The sequence below is a fragment of the Camellia sinensis genome, chromosome 4 (assembly GCF_055761805.1).
Source record: "Camellia sinensis isolate YWXY chromosome 4, ASM5576180v1, whole genome shotgun sequence".
NCBI classification, from domain to species: Eukaryota; Viridiplantae; Streptophyta; class Magnoliopsida; order Ericales; family Theaceae; genus Camellia; species Camellia sinensis.
In genome coordinates this window covers 103,908,763-103,928,229 of record NC_138964.1, presented here as the reverse complement: position 1 = coordinate 103,928,229, position 19,467 = coordinate 103,908,763, and the positions used below count along the sequence as shown (strand labels likewise).

Below are 19,467 nucleotides of genomic sequence, written 5' to 3'. Positions count from 1 at the left end.
TGGTATGTATGTATATGCTCCAACCAATCCTTCTAACCCTCTTTCTTGAGTTGGGAGGCCAGCAATCTATGCAAGAGAGGGAGAGAAGACCTTAGGCCAAAGTGGAGGGAATTGAGGCTCTTGTTCCCCCACAAAATATCCCCCGGATATAGATATTTTCTGGGGGAAACAGCTGTACAGCTGTAAAGTATGCAGAGAGAGGAACATGGCCGGCCCATTATTGGACTTGGATGTGGCCGGCCGGCCAAGGATCAAAAAGGCCAAGTGGCTTTAGTGGCCGGCCACCACATATTGGTGGCCTCCCAGGTCCCCTCTTCACAACCCTGTGATCCGAATTTGGAAACTCTAAAACAGGAGAGAGAACAAGCCATTTTGAGGAGGGGTTCAAAAGGTTCAAATGGAATTAATGGCCGGCCATAAACTTTTAAGGTCCTCCCATGTGTGTACATCACAAATATGTGGTTCAAAGTTCAAGAAAGTGGCCCAAGGGTGTTCAACATTGGCTCGGAAGGAGGGGTTCAAAAGGGTCAAGAAACATTAGTGGCCGGCCATGAACTTTTAGGGTCCTCCCATGTGTGTACATCACAAATATGTGGTTTGGGTTTGAAGAAAATGGCTCCAAGGTGTTCAACATTGGCCCGGAAGTGCGAAAAACGGGTGTCGGAGGGCGAAAATGGAACATAACTGGTTGCCAAGATAATTACTGGCCTCCCACCCTTCTACGGCCTTCCCGGTGATAAAACAGAGGTACCTGCCAAAAATGAACAAAAACCGATGCAAAACGAATGCTCGGGGGCCAAAACACGCAGTTCGGGGTCCCGAAAATGGGCTGTTAAGCACCGAAAGTGGCGTTCGGCCACGAAGTGGGTTTCTCAGACCCCAGTGTCCCTCAAAAGGAAGAAAATAAGATGTATGCCAAAATTTAGAGTAAACGGAGATGGTTAAGCGGTCCCGAACCGAGGCACACAGCCAACGGTCCCGAAAAACCGGAAACCGGACTCCGAAATGGGCAAAATGGCCTGCGGCCACAAAATGTAGCCCACGGCCACTGAGAGATGGTCTACTGGACCTCTCCCTTCCCTCAGGAAAAGAAACCGAGAAAACCGAGTCTGGTTCGCAAACCGAGGCAAGGCACAGAAGAGGGTTCGGAAGTCCGGAGGCAGGGCTCGCAACCGCGACTCTGAGACTTCTGAACAAGCACAACATGCAATATCACCAAGTGCTCAACTGGCGACGTCTGAGTCTTAAGGTCGGTCAAAAATGGGGTGTCTACACTAGGTTTATTGATATTATCTCATCCATTACAAGTTTAGCTCATCTTTCTTCTTCCCATCCAGTTAAGTCTTTTGTGTTTTGATGAATTTCTTTCCCAAAATCATTTTCATTTTCATTTTCAAAATCTGTGGGATTAATGCAATTGACTATTGGCACTGCGAAGTACTCAGAACCACCAACTATATTATTAATTGAAGCAGGGGTTCTTACATCCAATTCAAACTCAAAATAAATAGAATACTTAGACTCGATTCCTACTGTTAGATTTATAAGGTTCGGGTCACTTGAGTTAGACAACGCATCAGAATCCGATAGGCCAGATCCTTACTCACTTGACTTTCTTGACTCACTATCAAATTCATAGATAAGAGGTTTTTTCACGGACCAATTTTGTGGTTGGTCGTTCATTGAATCCACTATGTACTTGGTGACATCCTCTTCCAATGCTCTATTTTCCAACATAATCACAGAATTGAAAATTTCCAAGTCAATGTGTTTCCAGTCTCAATACTCAAGCCAGTCTGAATATTAGCCCTAGTCAGATTGTCTATCCAGTCTATGCTCTCATCACTTGAACTGTTGTGTCTATCCTACCTAATGTCTATATTTGGGTCTATAAATTCTTGATCACTATTGGTGAGTTCAAGGTTGAAGAAAATTTCCAGGCCCGAATGTATCTTCCTTATGGTACAATCAAACCGAGACTCTTAAAATCCACAAAATGAGAAATCCTCCCCTTCCCTAACAAATCGCCTATTCAAGGTTCTTTGAATAGGTTTGTACTTTAATTTGTATATTCTGCCTTCTCTCTTGGCTCTCGATTTGTCTCGTGTTTCAATCACCTTTGCCATCAAGACTTTTTTCGTCAGTTGGCAGCCTAATCCAAAAGTGAACAGGTGATTTTCAACCTCCGATACCTTTGTAACCCCTTGTTTGCCACTCCTTCCCAGACCAAAGCTAGGGATGTACCCTTATTTGTTCATCGTTAGAATAAAGGGTGTACTAATATATCGGTCTTCTTCAATCACCATAATGAATTGTACTAGTAAAGCTTAAGCCAGAGTGAAGTCTGAAATGAAAATGTCTTCATTTCCATGGTGGATTTTGAGTAAAGGAGTGGTTTCACCATGGGGTGGCTGTATAGAGGTATTGCCATAGATGTTTGTTGAGAAACGACTGAAGGTATAGCTTGGAGTTGGTGCATCCATGATCTTCCCAATAGCATGTTAAACGAGCCAGGGACACCCTTAATGTGGAATTTCATGTCATGTTCATTTGTCCAAACATCGACTCTCAGTCTCACTATTCCTAAAACCTCCCGCTGAGTGTTGTCATAAGCTCTACCAGCATGTGTTGTTGCAGTGTAATCTTTGGGCCTTAAACCCAAAGCATAGGCAGTTCTGGTTGGGCATACATTTATAGTTAAACCAATGTCAATTAACACCACCGGCACCCATTTCTCCCAACGCTTCAAAGACACATAAAGTGGCTTGTTGTGAGCTGCTCTTTTAGGTGGCAAGTCTTTGTCAGAGAAAGTGACAGTCGGGTTCTTCTTTATAAGTGCAAGTCATGCCACTAACTGCTCCGGGGTGGTGTCCACAGACAACTTGGCTTTGTTCAATGTAGTTAACATGGCATGGCGGTGTTCGTGGGAAGCCATAAAGAAATCCCAAATGGAGATATCTGCATGGATTTTCTTTGGTTATCGAAGTACATAATCGTATTCATGCTCCATTCCTTTTTCTTTAGATGTTTATGAAACTTCACCTTGCTCGAGGAATGAGGGTTTGAAATGTTGACCACTACGTGTGAGGTGATCCACTTCCTCCACATACCAAGTGTCATCCAACCTAGTATTTCCCTATATTTCATCAATGTGAGCTAGGTGAAGGTCTTATTCTTCCCACCACATGCCTTCTTCAATTTAGGTTACCGCCCCCCCCCCATGAGCCAGACAGTTGTCCACTGTTGCAGTCCTAGTATACCCCTCACTATCTGGAGACATCTTCAGAATTAACATGGATAGATCCCCTAGTTCCCTTTGCTGAAACATAATAGAATGGCTAATAAGACTGATAGAGCTTGCTTGAGTGTGAGACAAAATAATTGGAGTGAACTCAATTGGCTTGGAGAATTTCCTTTCCGAGAGTAATAGTTGCAAATAAACCTAACAATAGGCAGATGAACTCCAGTCAAACTCTGTTTGAATTTACCATAGGAATTCAAGATCATTATCAGCAATTTAGGTAACAATTTCCCAACCAAGAATTTTTGAGGAATTAGAGTTTTTACCAGAGTGATCAATCAAATAAATTCTATTCAAAAGTATATGATCAAATCATAACTTCTTTATTCAAAATCTTTATAAGGAGTTCAGATTTTATTCCAATAAATCAATCAAATAACCATCTTATAGTCAAATATCTTTTAGAGAAATTCAAAATTTTATTCAAAGTGGAAGACTTGGTCATCACCTCCTTGTCTAACACTTTTCCGTAAAATTAAGATTCCCCTCAAAGTAAGTATCTCAAAGATTATTTTTCAATCAAACAATTTCAATAATTTCCAAAACTCTACTCAAGTCAGATATTTTTAGGAAATTGTATCTTGATCATATACTTTCTCATAAAATTGGGATTCTACTTAAATTCCATGTTTGGAGAGATAATTATTCCTAATTGATCACTATGGTAAGATTTAAACTTCAAACTCAAATTCTTTTAATTAGGAAACCATTTCCTAGTTTACCACTGATTTCCAGAATCACAATCATTGCCTAATTGGATCTAGATTTCCCGAATCACAATCTTTGCCCCAAATGACATTGGATTTTCATAATCAAATCATTTCATTTCTTACCACTGATTTTCAAAATCATATCACTTCCTTTCCATTCGTGACAAGATAGCATATAAGCACATAATTTACATTCATGCCTACGTCAGGTAGGGTTCCCTGTCCTAGTTTGGAAAGAAGATCTAGAGATTCACTAAATCGTACAATAAAGGCAACAATGCAATCATGAAAAGGGAAGTTTCCTATCCTAATTTGAAAGGTGCTAAAGCTGTCCATACGCAATGGTAGGTTTAGTCAAGATGGTACATCAGCTATGGCTATCAATATACCTCTCAAGTCACCTTGGAGTGCATGGAGATGATCAAATGGTACTAATAATAAAACTCTAACGCTTGCTTGTTGACATTAACATAGCTCGCAAGTGGCAAGCCATCTGGGATATTAAGTAACGAAGCAGTTTTTTCGAGCACACATTGTTGCAATGCAATTAAATAATTAAAACACTAATCTAATAAAATAGAAATTTTCAAGTCAAGCTCTCTTAATTTCCTAGCAGAGTCGCCAACTGTGGACGTCGTGTCTTTTTCGAGTATAAGGCACGTTTCCACCCATGTTGTGCTGACTAGCTAATCCCACATTGAAAGAGTCACCACTTTTTTATGAGGAATTAAGAAACCTTTAACAATAAAAACTAAGCTAAGGACCTGATCCGTCATAACCAGAGATTGTCGGTACGGGAGCCAAGGTGTAAAAAGGGAAGGTAATGGAATGAAAGCACTCCATTTTGCCCAATCCAAAGATTGGCGTCTACTAATTCTCTATTTTATGATTTTTAGTGAATAATTATTACATATAATCCATTATTACCCTTAAACTAAATGATTTGAATAAAAGAAATATCATTCACTTTATATTAAATGAATAAAGCCATGATTTTCATAAAAATGATCGTTTTCGAGGAACATAGATTTGATTTTATCATGGCCATAAACATAAACTAAAGTAAACAATATTTATCAAAATCACTCAAAACATATAATTTTGCACAGAAGCATTTAACTCGAATTATTTAAGAACACTGCACAAAACAAGCATGTGCTATGAAGAATATAGGACTTACTCGAATGCCCACTCAAGCGTCTTACATGCAAAGACATAAATAAAATATGACCTAATATACACCTAATCATACAAATAATGATCCTAGGTCCGGTTTGAGTCTACTAAAATGATGATCATGCACAAAAATACAAATAACAAATAAAAAGAGAAAAAAAAAATCAAAACTACATGATAATCAAACCGGGCTTAAGGCATGAATTCTACATGATTAAATAAGCCTAAAGATGTTGTTCTAATGAAAATAAATAAAACATGCAAAAAATGTGAAAAACTTGAAAGAACAAAAGAATTACATGGTGATCATGCCATATGAACTATCCTACATGCTTACATAATGAGAGAAAGACAAGAAAAAAAGTATTGAAAATAAAAAAGGAAAGGAATTACCCGTTGGTTTCAAAGAACCAAAGAGCATGCGAAGAAAAAGGCTAGAAAACTATGTTTTCTAGCTTGCAAGCCTCCCTCAAGTAAAGGTTTCTAAGTTAGTTCAATTTCTCCAAGCCTTAGATTGTTTTTAAGTGTTTTAGAGTTGCTGTAATGGTGGTATTTTCGGAGTTAAGGCAAGAGGGGAATATAAGAGGGTGAGGGACTCTAAAAAAACTGACAAAATACTCTCAAAATGCTAGCCCTTTGCAAAGGAGGGGGAAAGGCTTCCTAGGGTTTCCTATCGCATTCCCTTGCTGTCTCTCTTCTCATTTGCACCAGGATTAAGTTTCCAAACTTGGCTCTGCCATAAATAGATGTGCGTGTGCACAACTCATGTGCGTAGGCATACCCTATTTCGGTACGTATGCCATCCATGCATGCACAGATGCGGGGTCCCATGCCCTTAGCTTGTTTGTAGCCCAAGTAAGCCTAAATTACCTCTCGATCAATGTTTTTGATAAAATTGGCTACAAATTTTGGAAAATATCACTAATCAAAACATAATCGGACTTTTCTCTTTCTCTAGGGGTTAAAAAGTTAGTTTTTGGCTAAAACGAGTTTAAGGGTAAAATTGTCATTTTTGCAAAAAGTTAATTTTTTGTTAAAACAAGTTTGCACAACAATTCTAAACAACTTCAAACATTCTAAAGATGAATTAATTACTGATTCATCATAAAGAGGCTTACAAGCACCCAAAGACTTAGGGTTAGTCAAAATGGGGTGTTTACACTTGTAAAGAGAGCGAATGGGCTGGAACATTTGAGACTTAATGCTAAGACACAAGAACTATTCTATCATGACCCGAATCCACCCCTAAAAGTTTGGGTCATAACCGACCAGTAATCCGTAGATTACCGAAGGCCTCAAACGAATATACAGAATGTTTATGCTAATGGGGCCATAAACGGAAGCATATAATAATGAGAAGTCCATTGAGCTATGCCAACATGAGCAAAATTATGAAGCTAACCTCATAACACATTCAAACATTACATGCCCATGCAAAAATATAAGTACCATAGGAATTTGTACATATCGTTTACAAACCCAAGACCATAATGGCAAAAACAAAATAAAGTCAAGGTATGATGTGAGTCAAAGACAACTATATCTCAAAGGTAGGAATAGATTGGGTCACAAAAATAGCTCCTGAAGCTGACTCTAGGAGTGGGCTCTGTGCTGTGGATCACCTACATGTGCATACATAATATTGGGTGAGCGAAACTCAATGAGTAATAATAAAGTAAAGCAGTGCAAATAGATAATCATAAAGTTCTCACAATATCCATAATCATATAAACAGAATGGCCTTGGGCCCAACATATATCAAAATGGCCTCGGGCCCAACATATATTAAAACGAAAACAGAACACCCTTAGGTCCACATTGCACATGTCATATAATATTAATGAAATTTCTTCATTTTGATCAAATCACAATGTCGGCACCATTCACCATTCATGGTTCGAGGTACACAATAAAGAACATATATGTACAATACTATTACTCACAGTGTGTTTGATCTCGCGGCGTCTCCCCTCCAACACGACCTACACAAGCATTTCACACGCACATTCGATAAATCATTTGTTTAATTTGTACACTTTTCTTTGATAGTTCACAACCTTTTAAAATGGGTTTCTAATCATCATTTCACTCCCAAAAGGATTTAAACAAGATTGGGAATGCATCCAGGAGATCGAGGAATCAACACAAGAAAACAAGATTTCTCCCCTGCCTGGCTGCTCATGCGGCCAGACCCACTGCTTGAGCGGTCTGGCTCCGTTTGTGTGGAAATGCGAGCTGCTCGAGCACACAAAACCAAATTCCAAAATCATGATCATGCTTCGCTCGTGCGGAGCCCGTGGCCGCACGAGCGGTCTAGGCAAAAGCAAGACAGTCCGAAAATATACAAAATGAAATCTTCCAAACTCATTTCCGACTCCAAATTCATGCAAAACCAACCCAAAAACATGATATACAAGCTTGATACAAGTGTAATTCCACATTAAACCTATCAATCTTGCTTCAACATCAAATTTATGGTTTTATCTTTTCACAAATTCATGATTTACATATAAAAGTTCAAAATACATAAATCTGTGAATGATCTTCCAACAAATCTTGTTTGTATGAACCATCTAGAGTTTATTTCATGGATTAATCACAATATTGAATTCAAATCAAACAAAAATGAAGAGATTTCTTGATTTTATTCCAAACCCTTACACAACTCAAAACCCTAGCTCAAAATTCCCAATTTCTTCTTGATTTCAGGCCAAGGATGAGTTAGAGACAAAGATTATAAATAGATTATCATACCTTAGCTCAAGTTTAAGGTTTTCCCTTTGATTCTCTTCCAAAACCCTAGTTTTTTCTCTTTCTCTCTCTCTCTAACTTACTCTAGCAAGCTCTTCACCAAATGAAAAGCACAAGAGACCAAACACAAATATAACTTAACTCATAAATTCTAATTTAATCGATACGAATAGTAATTTTTCAAAATTTCACCATAAGCTTTATAAATCATGCTAATCATAGATATGAAGTCGGGCTTTGTTTATCGCGCCTTTAAGGCTTTCAATTTCAGTTCAAAGTTGTAATTGCAACATGTATTTCTACGTTCAGCATATATTATTCCAAATTCACATAATTCACACATTGAAACTTGCAAATTCATATTAAACACATAATCACAAGCATAATTAAATAGAGTATGAGTAGGGTTATCACAGTCTTCCCCCCTTTAGGAAGTTTGGTCCTCCAAATTTGTTTACCTCAAGTTGAGAACAATTTTGGATATCGTTGTTTCATTTCTTCTTCCCGTTCTCAAGTGGCTTCATTTCCATGATGTTCCCTCCATTCGACTTTTACCATTGGAATAGTCTTGTTTTTTAGTTGCTTGACTTGCCGATCCAAGATTTGGATAGATTTCTCCTCATAAACTATATCGCTATCTAGCACAATCTAGTGATAGTCAATTATATGAGAAGGGTCCCGAAGGTAGCCTCGCAACATTGATACATGGAACACATTTGTAGACGTCCCCGAACGCCCCGGGAGGAACGAGTCCCCTGTACCGTTCGATATTGGGCTCACTACAGTTCGGACTCTCAATTTTGTCACGGTTCTAAATCTGAACCAAAGAGTCCAAATCCGGCAAATCGTTTTGAGAAAACTGATTTTGAAAGAAGTGCCAAACATGGACTGCTTTGCCAGATACAGAGTCGCCACCTAAATATTTTATTTTGGGGAAATTTAGGAAACCCTGACTCGTTTGCCTAAGGCCACGTGTCCGTCATCACCAAAGTTGCCTTGGCTCGGGAACTTGGGTACGATTGGGGAAGGTCACTTCGTGAGCACCCCCGCTCGCCCGATCAAAGATCGGCCTCTACTAACCATGATATCAAGTTTCGAAAACATTGTGTGTTCTTATTCCGGTTATTAGCCTAGATTTACTATGTGATGCGCACGGCATACAAGTATAGACTGGATCGTCTGAATTGGAACAAAATATTTCATGTTTGTTTGTTTGAAAATGGTTTGATGGTGCTACCCGCAAGTAGGCTAAGACGTGGATTTGCCACCCTCAGGTGGGCTTAGAAAACATGATTTTGCCACTATCTAGTGGGCTTAAAACACACATTTGATGAATTGTTCCAATTTAAATAACCCAACCTTCACCCACAGGCATTCAGACAGTTATATCACATAAGCATATAGCCTCATGGTAAGCATGCTATCATGGCAGTCACTCACACGCATGCAAGGATGCTAAAGCATAAAACTTACCGAGTACTCCAAGCCAAAACAGAAACTAATTAGAAATCCATGCATGATCCTAATTATGCAGAAATGCCTAATGCAACACATGCAAAAGTGCAACTATAGCAGGCTCGGCTATTCTAAACATGGCATATGAAATGCTACAGCTAACATGTATTCAACTTGGAATTGAAAATACAATGCAGTTAGTATGATGCGCCGAGCCCGGTGCATGCAAGACAGATGAATGAATGCAAACATGCTATCATACTGTATGCTAATTGAAACATGCCCTAATCTAACCATCATAAGCTGGTAAATAAAAGGGAGAAAGACGTGGGGTTGGAAGACATACATCACACACACGCACACTTATTACAATATTGCCCTCGCGCAGAGGGTCCGAATAAATAATATACAGTCCCGAATAAATATTACAGTCCAAATAATTACAAAATCCTAATTAATTAACAAATTAAACTAGGTAAGCTGTAAACTAGCATGCAAACTAGGGACTGCCTCGACGCTGCTTCGGATGATGAATGATGCATGTCCGGGTTGCTTTGTGCGGAAATCCATTGCAATGCCCCAATTAGCCTCTGTTTGCAATTGTTCTTGGGATGCGTGCCAAGCTCTGGAAGGCTGCTGACTCTTGATTTGCTGTAACAGAGAGCAAGAAAGGGGCATGGCAAAGTATTTTCACATATGTATGCACGACTACCCTTCAGGGAGTGTAGTCCTCGATCCTCGTGCCACCAATCACGCATCTCGATGCATGATGGCCGAGGAGTCGAATTGCACAACTCAATATGGAATGAATGCACATAAAAACATAACAAGACCTAGACTCCATCATGGATAATCCGGAGTGTCGGCGACCAGGAATTGAGACACGTTCCGTCACTCTGAGTACGAAACGTACCTCGTTTCCCGTGCTTGGGCTAACTCCTATCCCAAACACAATGCAATATGCATGACATGCATGAATACAACTAATATACAACCTAGCATGCACAATGCTATGAAATGGCATACACGATGCACGAGGTGACATGGCATACACAATGCGCTAACAAATAACCTAGCATACGCAATGCTATGAAATAAAATGGCATACACAATGCATAAATGGACTTACACTAACACAAGTGGACCTCAGCCACTCTCGCATAAGAGGCCATTAGATGAAAATGAGACACTCGAGATGCGTGCACGTATGCACGCAAACCGATGACCGACCCTAAGGCACCGAATGCCACTCTAACAAGACATGGCAAGGCATGGAATATGGCGTACTAGCATGCAAATTTCAGTGGCAAAACATGATGCGAAACAGCCCCGAAACATGGCAATATGGTACCCGAAATGCAAAATTAGGCATACGCAATGACCTATAGCTATACAAAGCATGCATTATTTGATCATGAAGTATGAAGAAAGATTCAAGGCAGTCCCAAAACAAGCATATTTACAGTTTTAAGCAAGACCAAATAGTGAACACAAATGGGGCTAAGCTAACATGCAAAAATGGCTCCGAAAGAGAGATAATGAAGCAAGTGGCAGCTTCTGTCCCTAAACAGAGAAGGGCCCTTCTACATTGTTGAAAAGGGGCCCAAAATATGGTATTCTACAGTTGGTGGCCGAGCCAAAAATAGTACACAAGTATGCTCAAAATACTATACAAAATAAGGCCTAAAAAGAGGTCTAAACACAAGGAGGAAAAAGGAAACATCAAACAGAAAAAGACCCTTGATGAAACATGAAGAGGGGGTCAAAATAAGGCCATTTACAGTTCAGACCAAAGTCCAAAAACACAAACACAAGGGGCTAACAAATCATGCAAAAATTAGGCCAAAAGAGGGATATAAAGGCAAGTGACAAATGGAAGCCACAAACAGTGATGAGCCCTTCAACAATGTTGAATAAGGGCTCAAAATAAGCTTCTTTACAGTTCAAACTAGAGCTCAAAACAGTTTACATATAGGCCTAAAATAATATGCAAGAAAATGGCATACAAAGGAGGTAATGAAGCAAGTGCAAAAAGGGAGCCTCAAACAGTGAGAGGACCTTAAACAAACATGAAATAGAGCTAAAAAAAAATGATATTTTCATTTAGGGTCGGAGCCCCAACATGCAAGCACAAAGAGCTAAGATGTGAACCAAGAAAAGGGTCAAAAATGGGAGAAGAGGACTTACCCTTGAAGACTAATCTTTGACAGCGTTTTGGACCAAGAAATGCTGCCTCCTAAGCTTTGAGAAGACCCTCCAAGCTGCTGGAATGGAGTGGTGATGTGGTGCTAGGTGATGGTGAGGAAATGGTGTAAGAATCAAAAGGGTTTTTTAAGGCTTAGAGTATAGAGAGAGAGAGATTTAATGTGAGAGCTCCAAACCAAAATTTTCTAACCCCTAAAACACAGCTGGGGGTCTGTTATATAGACACAAGAGGGTGGAAAAGAGGGGGAAAAATGGGGGGGAAATGAAATTCAAATTTCCCCCCAAAATTGGCCTAAAAGGGAGATAAAGGGGCAAGTGATAGTAGGAGATCTCAAACCGAAGAGAGCCCTTCAACAAAGTTGAAGAGGGGCTCAAAATAAGACACTTTGTAGTTTATGGCAAGCCACGAAAATAAATACAAGTAGTCCTAAACTATCATGCAAGAAAAGGCCTAAAAGAGGGGTAAAGAAGCAAGTGGCAGTAGGAGATCTCAAACAGCAAAAGGTCCTTAATCAAACATGAAAAGGACCTCAAAATATGACTATCTCAAGTTCAGGTCGGAGCCCAAAAATTCAGAATGAAGGTTCGAGAGCCAAAACACGCAGTTCGGGGCCCCGAAAGTGGGCTGTTAGGCACCGGAAGTCGTGTCCGAGCACGAAGTTGGTCTCTCGGACCGCAGTGTCCCTCAAAAGGGAGTAAATAAGATGCATGCCAAAAATTGGAGCAAACGGAGGTGGTTAAGCGGTCCCGAACCGAGGCACACGGCTAACGGCTCCGAAAAACCGGAAACCGGAAACCGGACTCCAAACGGGCAAAACGGCCTACGACCATGAAACATAGCCTACGGCCACTGAGAGATGATCTACGAGACCTCTCCCTCCCTTCGGGAAGAGAAAACAGAGAAAACGCAACCTGGTTCGCAAACCGAGGCAAAACACAAAAGAGTCCGAAAGTCCGGAGGCAAGGCTCGCAGCCGAGACTCTGAAACTTCTGAACGAGCACAATATGCAATATCACCGAGCGCTCAACTGGTGACGTCTGAGTCTCAAGGTCGGTCAAAAATGGGGTGTCTACAACATTGTGTACTTGCTCCATGCTCAGTGGTAAAGTAATTCAATAGGCAACCAGACCCAATCTTTCTAAAATCTGGAATGGCCCTGTGTACCAGGGTGACAATTTCCCTTTCTTTCCAAGCATTGTGTGCCCTTTCATTGGGGTGACTTTGACAAAAACATGATCCCCAACTTCAAATTCTAAGTCTCTCATTCTTTGGTCTGCGTAGCTTTTTTATCGGCTTTGAGTAGTTTTCAATCCCTGTTAGATAATCTGCATTTTTTTTGTAGTAACTTGCACGATTTCGGGTCTAATAAATGTTCTATCTCCAACTTCTGTCCAACAAACCGGAGTCCAACATTTTCTCCCATGCAAAGCTTCATACGATGCCATTCCGATACTGGAGTGGAAACTGTTGTTATATGCAAATTCCGCCAAAGGTAGATGAGTTTCCCAACTTTCACAGAAATCCAAAACACACATCCGAAGCATGTCTTCCAACATCTGTATAGTTCTTTCAGATTGTCCATCGGTTTGTGGATGAAATGCGGTACTAAACCTCAATTTCATCCCCAATGCTTTCTGTAAACTTGGCCAAAATCTTGACACAAATTTAGAATCTCTATCTGACACAATGGAAACTGGAACACCGTGCAATCGAATAACTTCAGCAATGTACACACTAACAAGCTTATCATCATTATAAACAGTCTTCATAGGCAAAAAGTGATCAGGCTTAGTCAATCTATCCACAACAACCCATATAGAAGCCGTATCTTGGGGTGTTCAGGGTAAGCCCACAATAAAATCCATATTTGTGTACTCCCACTTCTATTCTGGAATAGGGAGAGGTTGAAGTAACCCCCCAGTCTTTGGTGTTTCGCTTTTACTTGTTGACATTGAAAGCACCTTGAAACAAACTCTGCAATTTCTCTCTTCATATTTGGCCACCAAAAAGCTTTCTTGAGATCTTGGTACATTTTGGTGTTTCCTGGATGCATGGCAAATCTGGACTTGTGAGATTCTTCCAAGACTCTTCCTTTAATTTCGGAGACATTAGGAACACACCATCTTCCCTTGAATTTCAACACTTGAGCTTCCAAAGAAAATCCTAGTCTTGGCTTTGTTTCGATCTTGTCATGTACTTTCTTGAGAAATTTATCCTCCAATTGCCTTTGTTTAATTTCCTCAATAATAGTTAGTTGTGCTGCCATTATGGTTAACATTCCATCCCGTTCATGTAGCACAATCTCCACTTCTATTCTTTCCAAGTCACGTAATAGTTTATTCCGCTCCGTAAGGAAACATGCTAAATTTCTCATTGACTTTCTACTAAGAGCATCGGCTACTGTGTTGGCTTTGCCGGGATGGTAATGAATTTGCAAGTCATAATCTTTGATGAGTTCTAACCACGGTCTTTGTCGTATATTAAGCTCTTTTTTAGTAAAGAAATATTGGAGGCTCTTGTGGTCGGTGTAGACTTCACATGTTGCTCCATAGAGATAATGCCACCATATTTTCAATACAAACACCACTACAGCTAATTCTAAATCATGCGTAGGATAATTCTTCTCATACGGCTTCAATTTTTGAGATGCATATGTAATCACTCTCCTATTCTGCATAAGTACACACCTCAATCCCTTATGAGAAGCATCACTATAAATAACAAACCCTTCTGTACCTGATGGTAAGGCAGGGATCCGTGTTGTTGTGAGCCTTGTCTTCAATTCTTGAAAGGCGAATTCCATCTGTTTCGTCCACTCGAATGGAACACCCTTTTGAGTCAACTGGGTAAGCGGCACCGCAATCTTGGAGAAATCTTAATCAAATCTTTGGTAGTAACCCGCTAAACCCATAAAACTGTGTACTTCATGTAGGGGTAGGCCAATTCGCAATAGCCTTTATCTTCTGCGGGTCAACAGACACACCATCCTTGTTAATCACATGCCCCCAAAACACAACTTCATTCAACCAAAATTCGCATTTCTTCAATTTAGCATATAACTTATTGTCTCTTAGTGTTTGAAGAACGAATCTCAAGTGCTTTTCACGTTCCTCCCTACTCTTTGAATAAATAAGAATGTCATCAATGAATACCACCACAAACTCATCCAAATATAGTTTGAAAATTCGATTCATTAAATCCATAAAAGCTGCTGGTGCATTCATAACCCCAAACAGCATGACTAAAAATTCATAATGGCCGTACCTGGTTGGGAAGGAAGTTTTCTCAACATCCTCTGATTTGATTTTCAACTGATGGTATCCGGATCTTAAGTCAATTTTTTAAAACACTTGTGCCCCTTGTAATTGGTCAAACAAATCATTAATCTATGGTAAAGGATATTTATTCTTTACCGTTACCTTATTAAGTTCTTGGTAATCGATACACAACCGAAGGGTCCCATCCTTCTTCTTTACAAACAAAACGAGTGCACCCTATGGCGATGTACTCGGTCGAATGAACCCTTTGTCAAGCAATTCTTGTAACTGTATTTTTAATTCCTTCATTTCTGCCGGAGACATTCTGTACAGAGCTTTTGAAATCAATTGAGTACCCAGTACGATATCAATAACAAACTCAATCTCATAGTCTATCAAGTCCCTCGGCAATTCCTCGGGAAATACATCCGGAAACTCACTAAAAATTCGGATATTTTCAACACTTGTATTGATTACATCTACATGTAAAATGCTATACAAATAACCTTTACAACCTTTCTGAACTACTTTGGAAGCTTTCATAATTGATATCAAATAGCGTGGAGGGACTACCCCATGTCCTACAAAAGTAAACTCATCTTGACCCAGTGTGTGAAAAACAACTTGCTTAGACACACAATCAATGGTTGCATGATACTTAGCTGACTAATCCATCCCCAAAATTATATCAAAGTGCACCATATCAAGAGGCATCAAATTAGCACATAATGGGATGTCCCTAAGAAAAAGCTGACATGCAGGATACATAGAAGCACATAACATATAGTCCCCAGATGGCAAGGACACACACAACACATAATTCAACGGTTCCATAGTTCTATTCAAATGAAGAGCAAATTTTTTGAAACAAAGGAATGGATGGAACCCGAATCAAGTAACACATGAGCAGGTTGACCATTGATAGAGAGTGTACTTGAAACCACAGCATCTGAATTCTGGACATCATCCGGAACAAGAGCGAAGACTCTTCCTTGCCTAACATTGTCTCTAGAAGTAGTAAGCTTTACAGGGGTCTTTATTGCAGGAGTGGAACCAACTGAACTAAAAGTTGGCATATTCCTCTTTTGTTGCCCAAATATAGGACAATATTCTCTTATCATATGTCCCATTTTCCCATACTTAAAGCAAGCCCCGATTGCTAGGTAGCAAACTCCACGATACTTCTTTCCATATTCTGGGCAAGTTGGTGCTAAATCACGGGTAGAATCGGAAGCACAGGAAGTCCACAAATTTTGGTTCTTGTTTTGTGAGGACGCCAACCCTTTGTGCATATCAAAACCCTGTCTTTTTCCCTTCCAATCCGAGTTTCGGTTGCGGTTGCGGTTGGCCTGGTTACTTTCCGCTATGATGGCCCTATCCAATACATCCATGTACTTCTTTACCTTCAACACATTAATTTTTTCAAGAATGGAGTCTCATAGTCCTCCCTCAAATTTCATTGCCTTTTTGTAGTCCGTATCGACCATATACGGTGCGGAACGGGCTAGCTCAGTAAACTGTGCCTCATACTCCGCTACAGTTTTGTTCCCTTGCTTTAAGTTTTCAAACTCCGACACCTTCATGTCTCGGATACTCAGCGGAAAGTACTTCTCATAGAAGATCTCTAAAAATTGTGCCCAACTTATTCCTTGATATTCCCTTCGGATAAGCATCCACCAACGGCGTGCCTCATCTTCTAGTGTAAAAGTAGCAAACAAAACTTTATGTACCTCTATACATGGATAGACTTTAAACTGTTTCTCTATGCTAAGCACCCATGCCTCCGCCTTCAATGGGTCGATCCCTCCTTTGAACAATGGCGGTTTCATCTTCTTAAATTCCTTTGTGAGTGCAATGGTTCGGTCGTTAGCTTGGCGGTCTTGCACTACAGGTGGTGGCACAGGCATTGGTGGCGCTGGTGGTTTGTTGCTGTTGTTGTCTAAAAGCCTTTGCCATGTCCATGATTATTGCTTCCATTCTATCAAGTCGTGCAGAGGTTGAATCCTCCTTATCTTTTGCCCTTGTTTTCACCTTGATCTAGAGGAACATACATTATAACTTTCACAAATAATATGCATATAAGTCATATTTACAAATGCACATTTTCATGTCATACCTGATATAGAATGCATTATGGGTGCAACTTAAACCTTTTCTAGACTTCTTATTACTCAAATGGACTTGTGTGTGAGATATTAACTTGTGCTCTGATACCACTCTGTCATGACCCGAACCCGCCCCTAAAAGTTTGGGTCATAATCGGCTAGTAATCCGTAGGTTACCGAAGGCCTCAAACGAACATACAGAATATTTATGCTAATGAGGCCATAAACAGAAGCATATAATAATGAGAAATCCACTGAGCTATGCCAACATGAGCAAAATTATAAAGCTAACCTCATAACATATTCAAACATTTACATGCCCATTCAAAAATATAAGTATCATAGGAATTTGTACATATCGTTTACAAACCCAAGACCATAATAGCAAAAACAAAATAAAGTCAAGGTATGGTGTGAGTCAAAGACAAAACTCCATCTTAGAGGCAGGACTCGATTGGTTCACAAAAATAGTTCCTGAAGCTGACTTTAAAAGTGTGCTTTGTGCTGTGGATCACCTACATGTGCATACATAATATAGGGTGAGAGAAACTCAATGAGTAATAACAAAGTAAAGCAGTGTATATAGATAATCATAAAGTTCTCACAATATCCATAATCATATAAACAGAACGGCCTTAGGCCGGTCATATAAACAGAATGGCCTTGGGCTCAATCATATATCAAAACGACCTCAAACCCAACATATATCAAAATGGCATCGAGCCCAATCATATATCAAAACAGCCTCGGGCCTAATTATATATCAAAAGGGCCTCGGGCCTAATATATATCGATTGGCCTCGGGCCCAACATATATTAAAACGAAAACAGAACAACCTTAGGTCCACATTGCACATGTCATATAATATTAATGAAATTTATTCATTTCGATCAAATCACAATGTTGGCACCATTTACCATTCATGGTTCGAGGTACACAATAAAGAATATATATGTACAATATTATTACTCACAATGTGTTTGATCTCGCGACATCTCCCCTATTGCACGACATGCACAAACATTTCACATGCACATTTGATAAATCATTTGTTCAATTTGTACACTTTTCTTTCATAGTTCACAACCTTTTTAATAGGCTTTCTAATCATCATTTCACTCCCAAAAGGATTTAAACAAGATTGGGAATACATCCAGGAGATCGGGGAATCAACACAAGAAAACAGGATTTCCCTCCTACCTGGCCGCTCATGCGGCCAGACCCACCGCTCGAGCGGTCTGGCTTCGCTTGTGCGGAAATACGAGCTTCTCAAGCGCACCGAACCAAATTCCCCAATCGTGATCATGCTTTGCACCCCGTGGCCACATGAGCGGTCTAGACAAAAGCTAGACAGTCCGAAAATGCACAAAATGAAATCTTCCAAACTCATTTCCAACTCCAAATTCATGGAAAACCAACCTAAACACATGATATACAAGCATGATACAAGTGTAATTCCACATTAAACCTATCAATCTTGCTTCAACATCAAATTCATGGTCACGTCTTTCCCAAATTCATGATTTACATATACAAGTTCAAAATACATATATCTATGAATGATATTCCAACAAATCTTGTTTGTATGAACCATCTGTAGCCCGACTCTTTTCGCGCCCCCTTTCGGAAGTTCAAAAATATGCCCTACAGTTCGACTCCCACGATTCTGAATCTAATCTCACAAGTGCAATGTGAAATTGATAGACACCAAAGAGTCTAAATCCAAATTTTTTTTTGGAAAATCGATTTTGAATCAAAAATGCCAAAATTGGACTGTTTTGCCAGATACAAAGTCGCCACCTAAATATTTTTGAAAAATTTAGGAAATCCATGACTCGTGCCAAAGGCCACGTGTCCGTCATCACCAAGATTGTCTCGGCTCGGGAACTTAGGTACGAGAGGGGAAGGTCATGAATTGAGCACCCCCGCTAGCCCGATCAAAGATCGGCCCCTGGTTTGAAAGTGGGAAACAAGGGTAGAAAGGCTTTACAAACAAGGAATAAAGAATGGTTGACCACCCCTTAACTTCAAATGGCCTAATATCACATATTTCAACCCATAAAAAATAGAGTTTTTTACAGCCCAAATCAGTGGGAAAAGATAAGAAAAACAAGTATGCAAAGCATGTTAAAAAGGCAAGTGTTATACCTCTTGAAGGGAAGACCAACTCTAGGAAACAATTCAAGCCAAAACCACCTTCTAGAGGTCCAAGAAGGCCTCAAGGAACCTTAGCTCAAAGATAAACCACTTTGGTTAAGGAGGTGCAAGCAAAAGTGTGGTGTATCTAAGCTGTTATGCACAAACTTACGAGAGAGAGAGAGAGAGAGAGAGAGAAATGTAAAGAGAGAAAGAGATAATTTTTGCTCCAAAAATTCTAACCTTAAAAAATGGGGGAAGAGACCCCCTATATATAGAAAAACATGCACTTGGCAGAGATATATCCCTCCATACACATGTAGGGAGATGCAGCCAATTATACCAATAGTTGGCACAGCTGCCAATAAA

General features: G+C 39.9%; 1 protein-coding gene across 1 annotated transcript; it reads right to left on the bottom strand.

The window, feature by feature from the left end:
* Positions 1–16,292: 16,292 nt before the first annotated feature.
* LOC114274879 (uncharacterized) lies at positions 16,293–16,763 on the bottom strand. The gene has a single exon (XM_082923508.1). It carries the CDS (start codon positions 16,761–16,763, stop codon positions 16,293–16,295), a length of 471 nt encoding a protein of 156 aa, XP_082779634.1.
* Between the last annotated feature and the right edge of the window lie 2,704 nt (positions 16,764–19,467).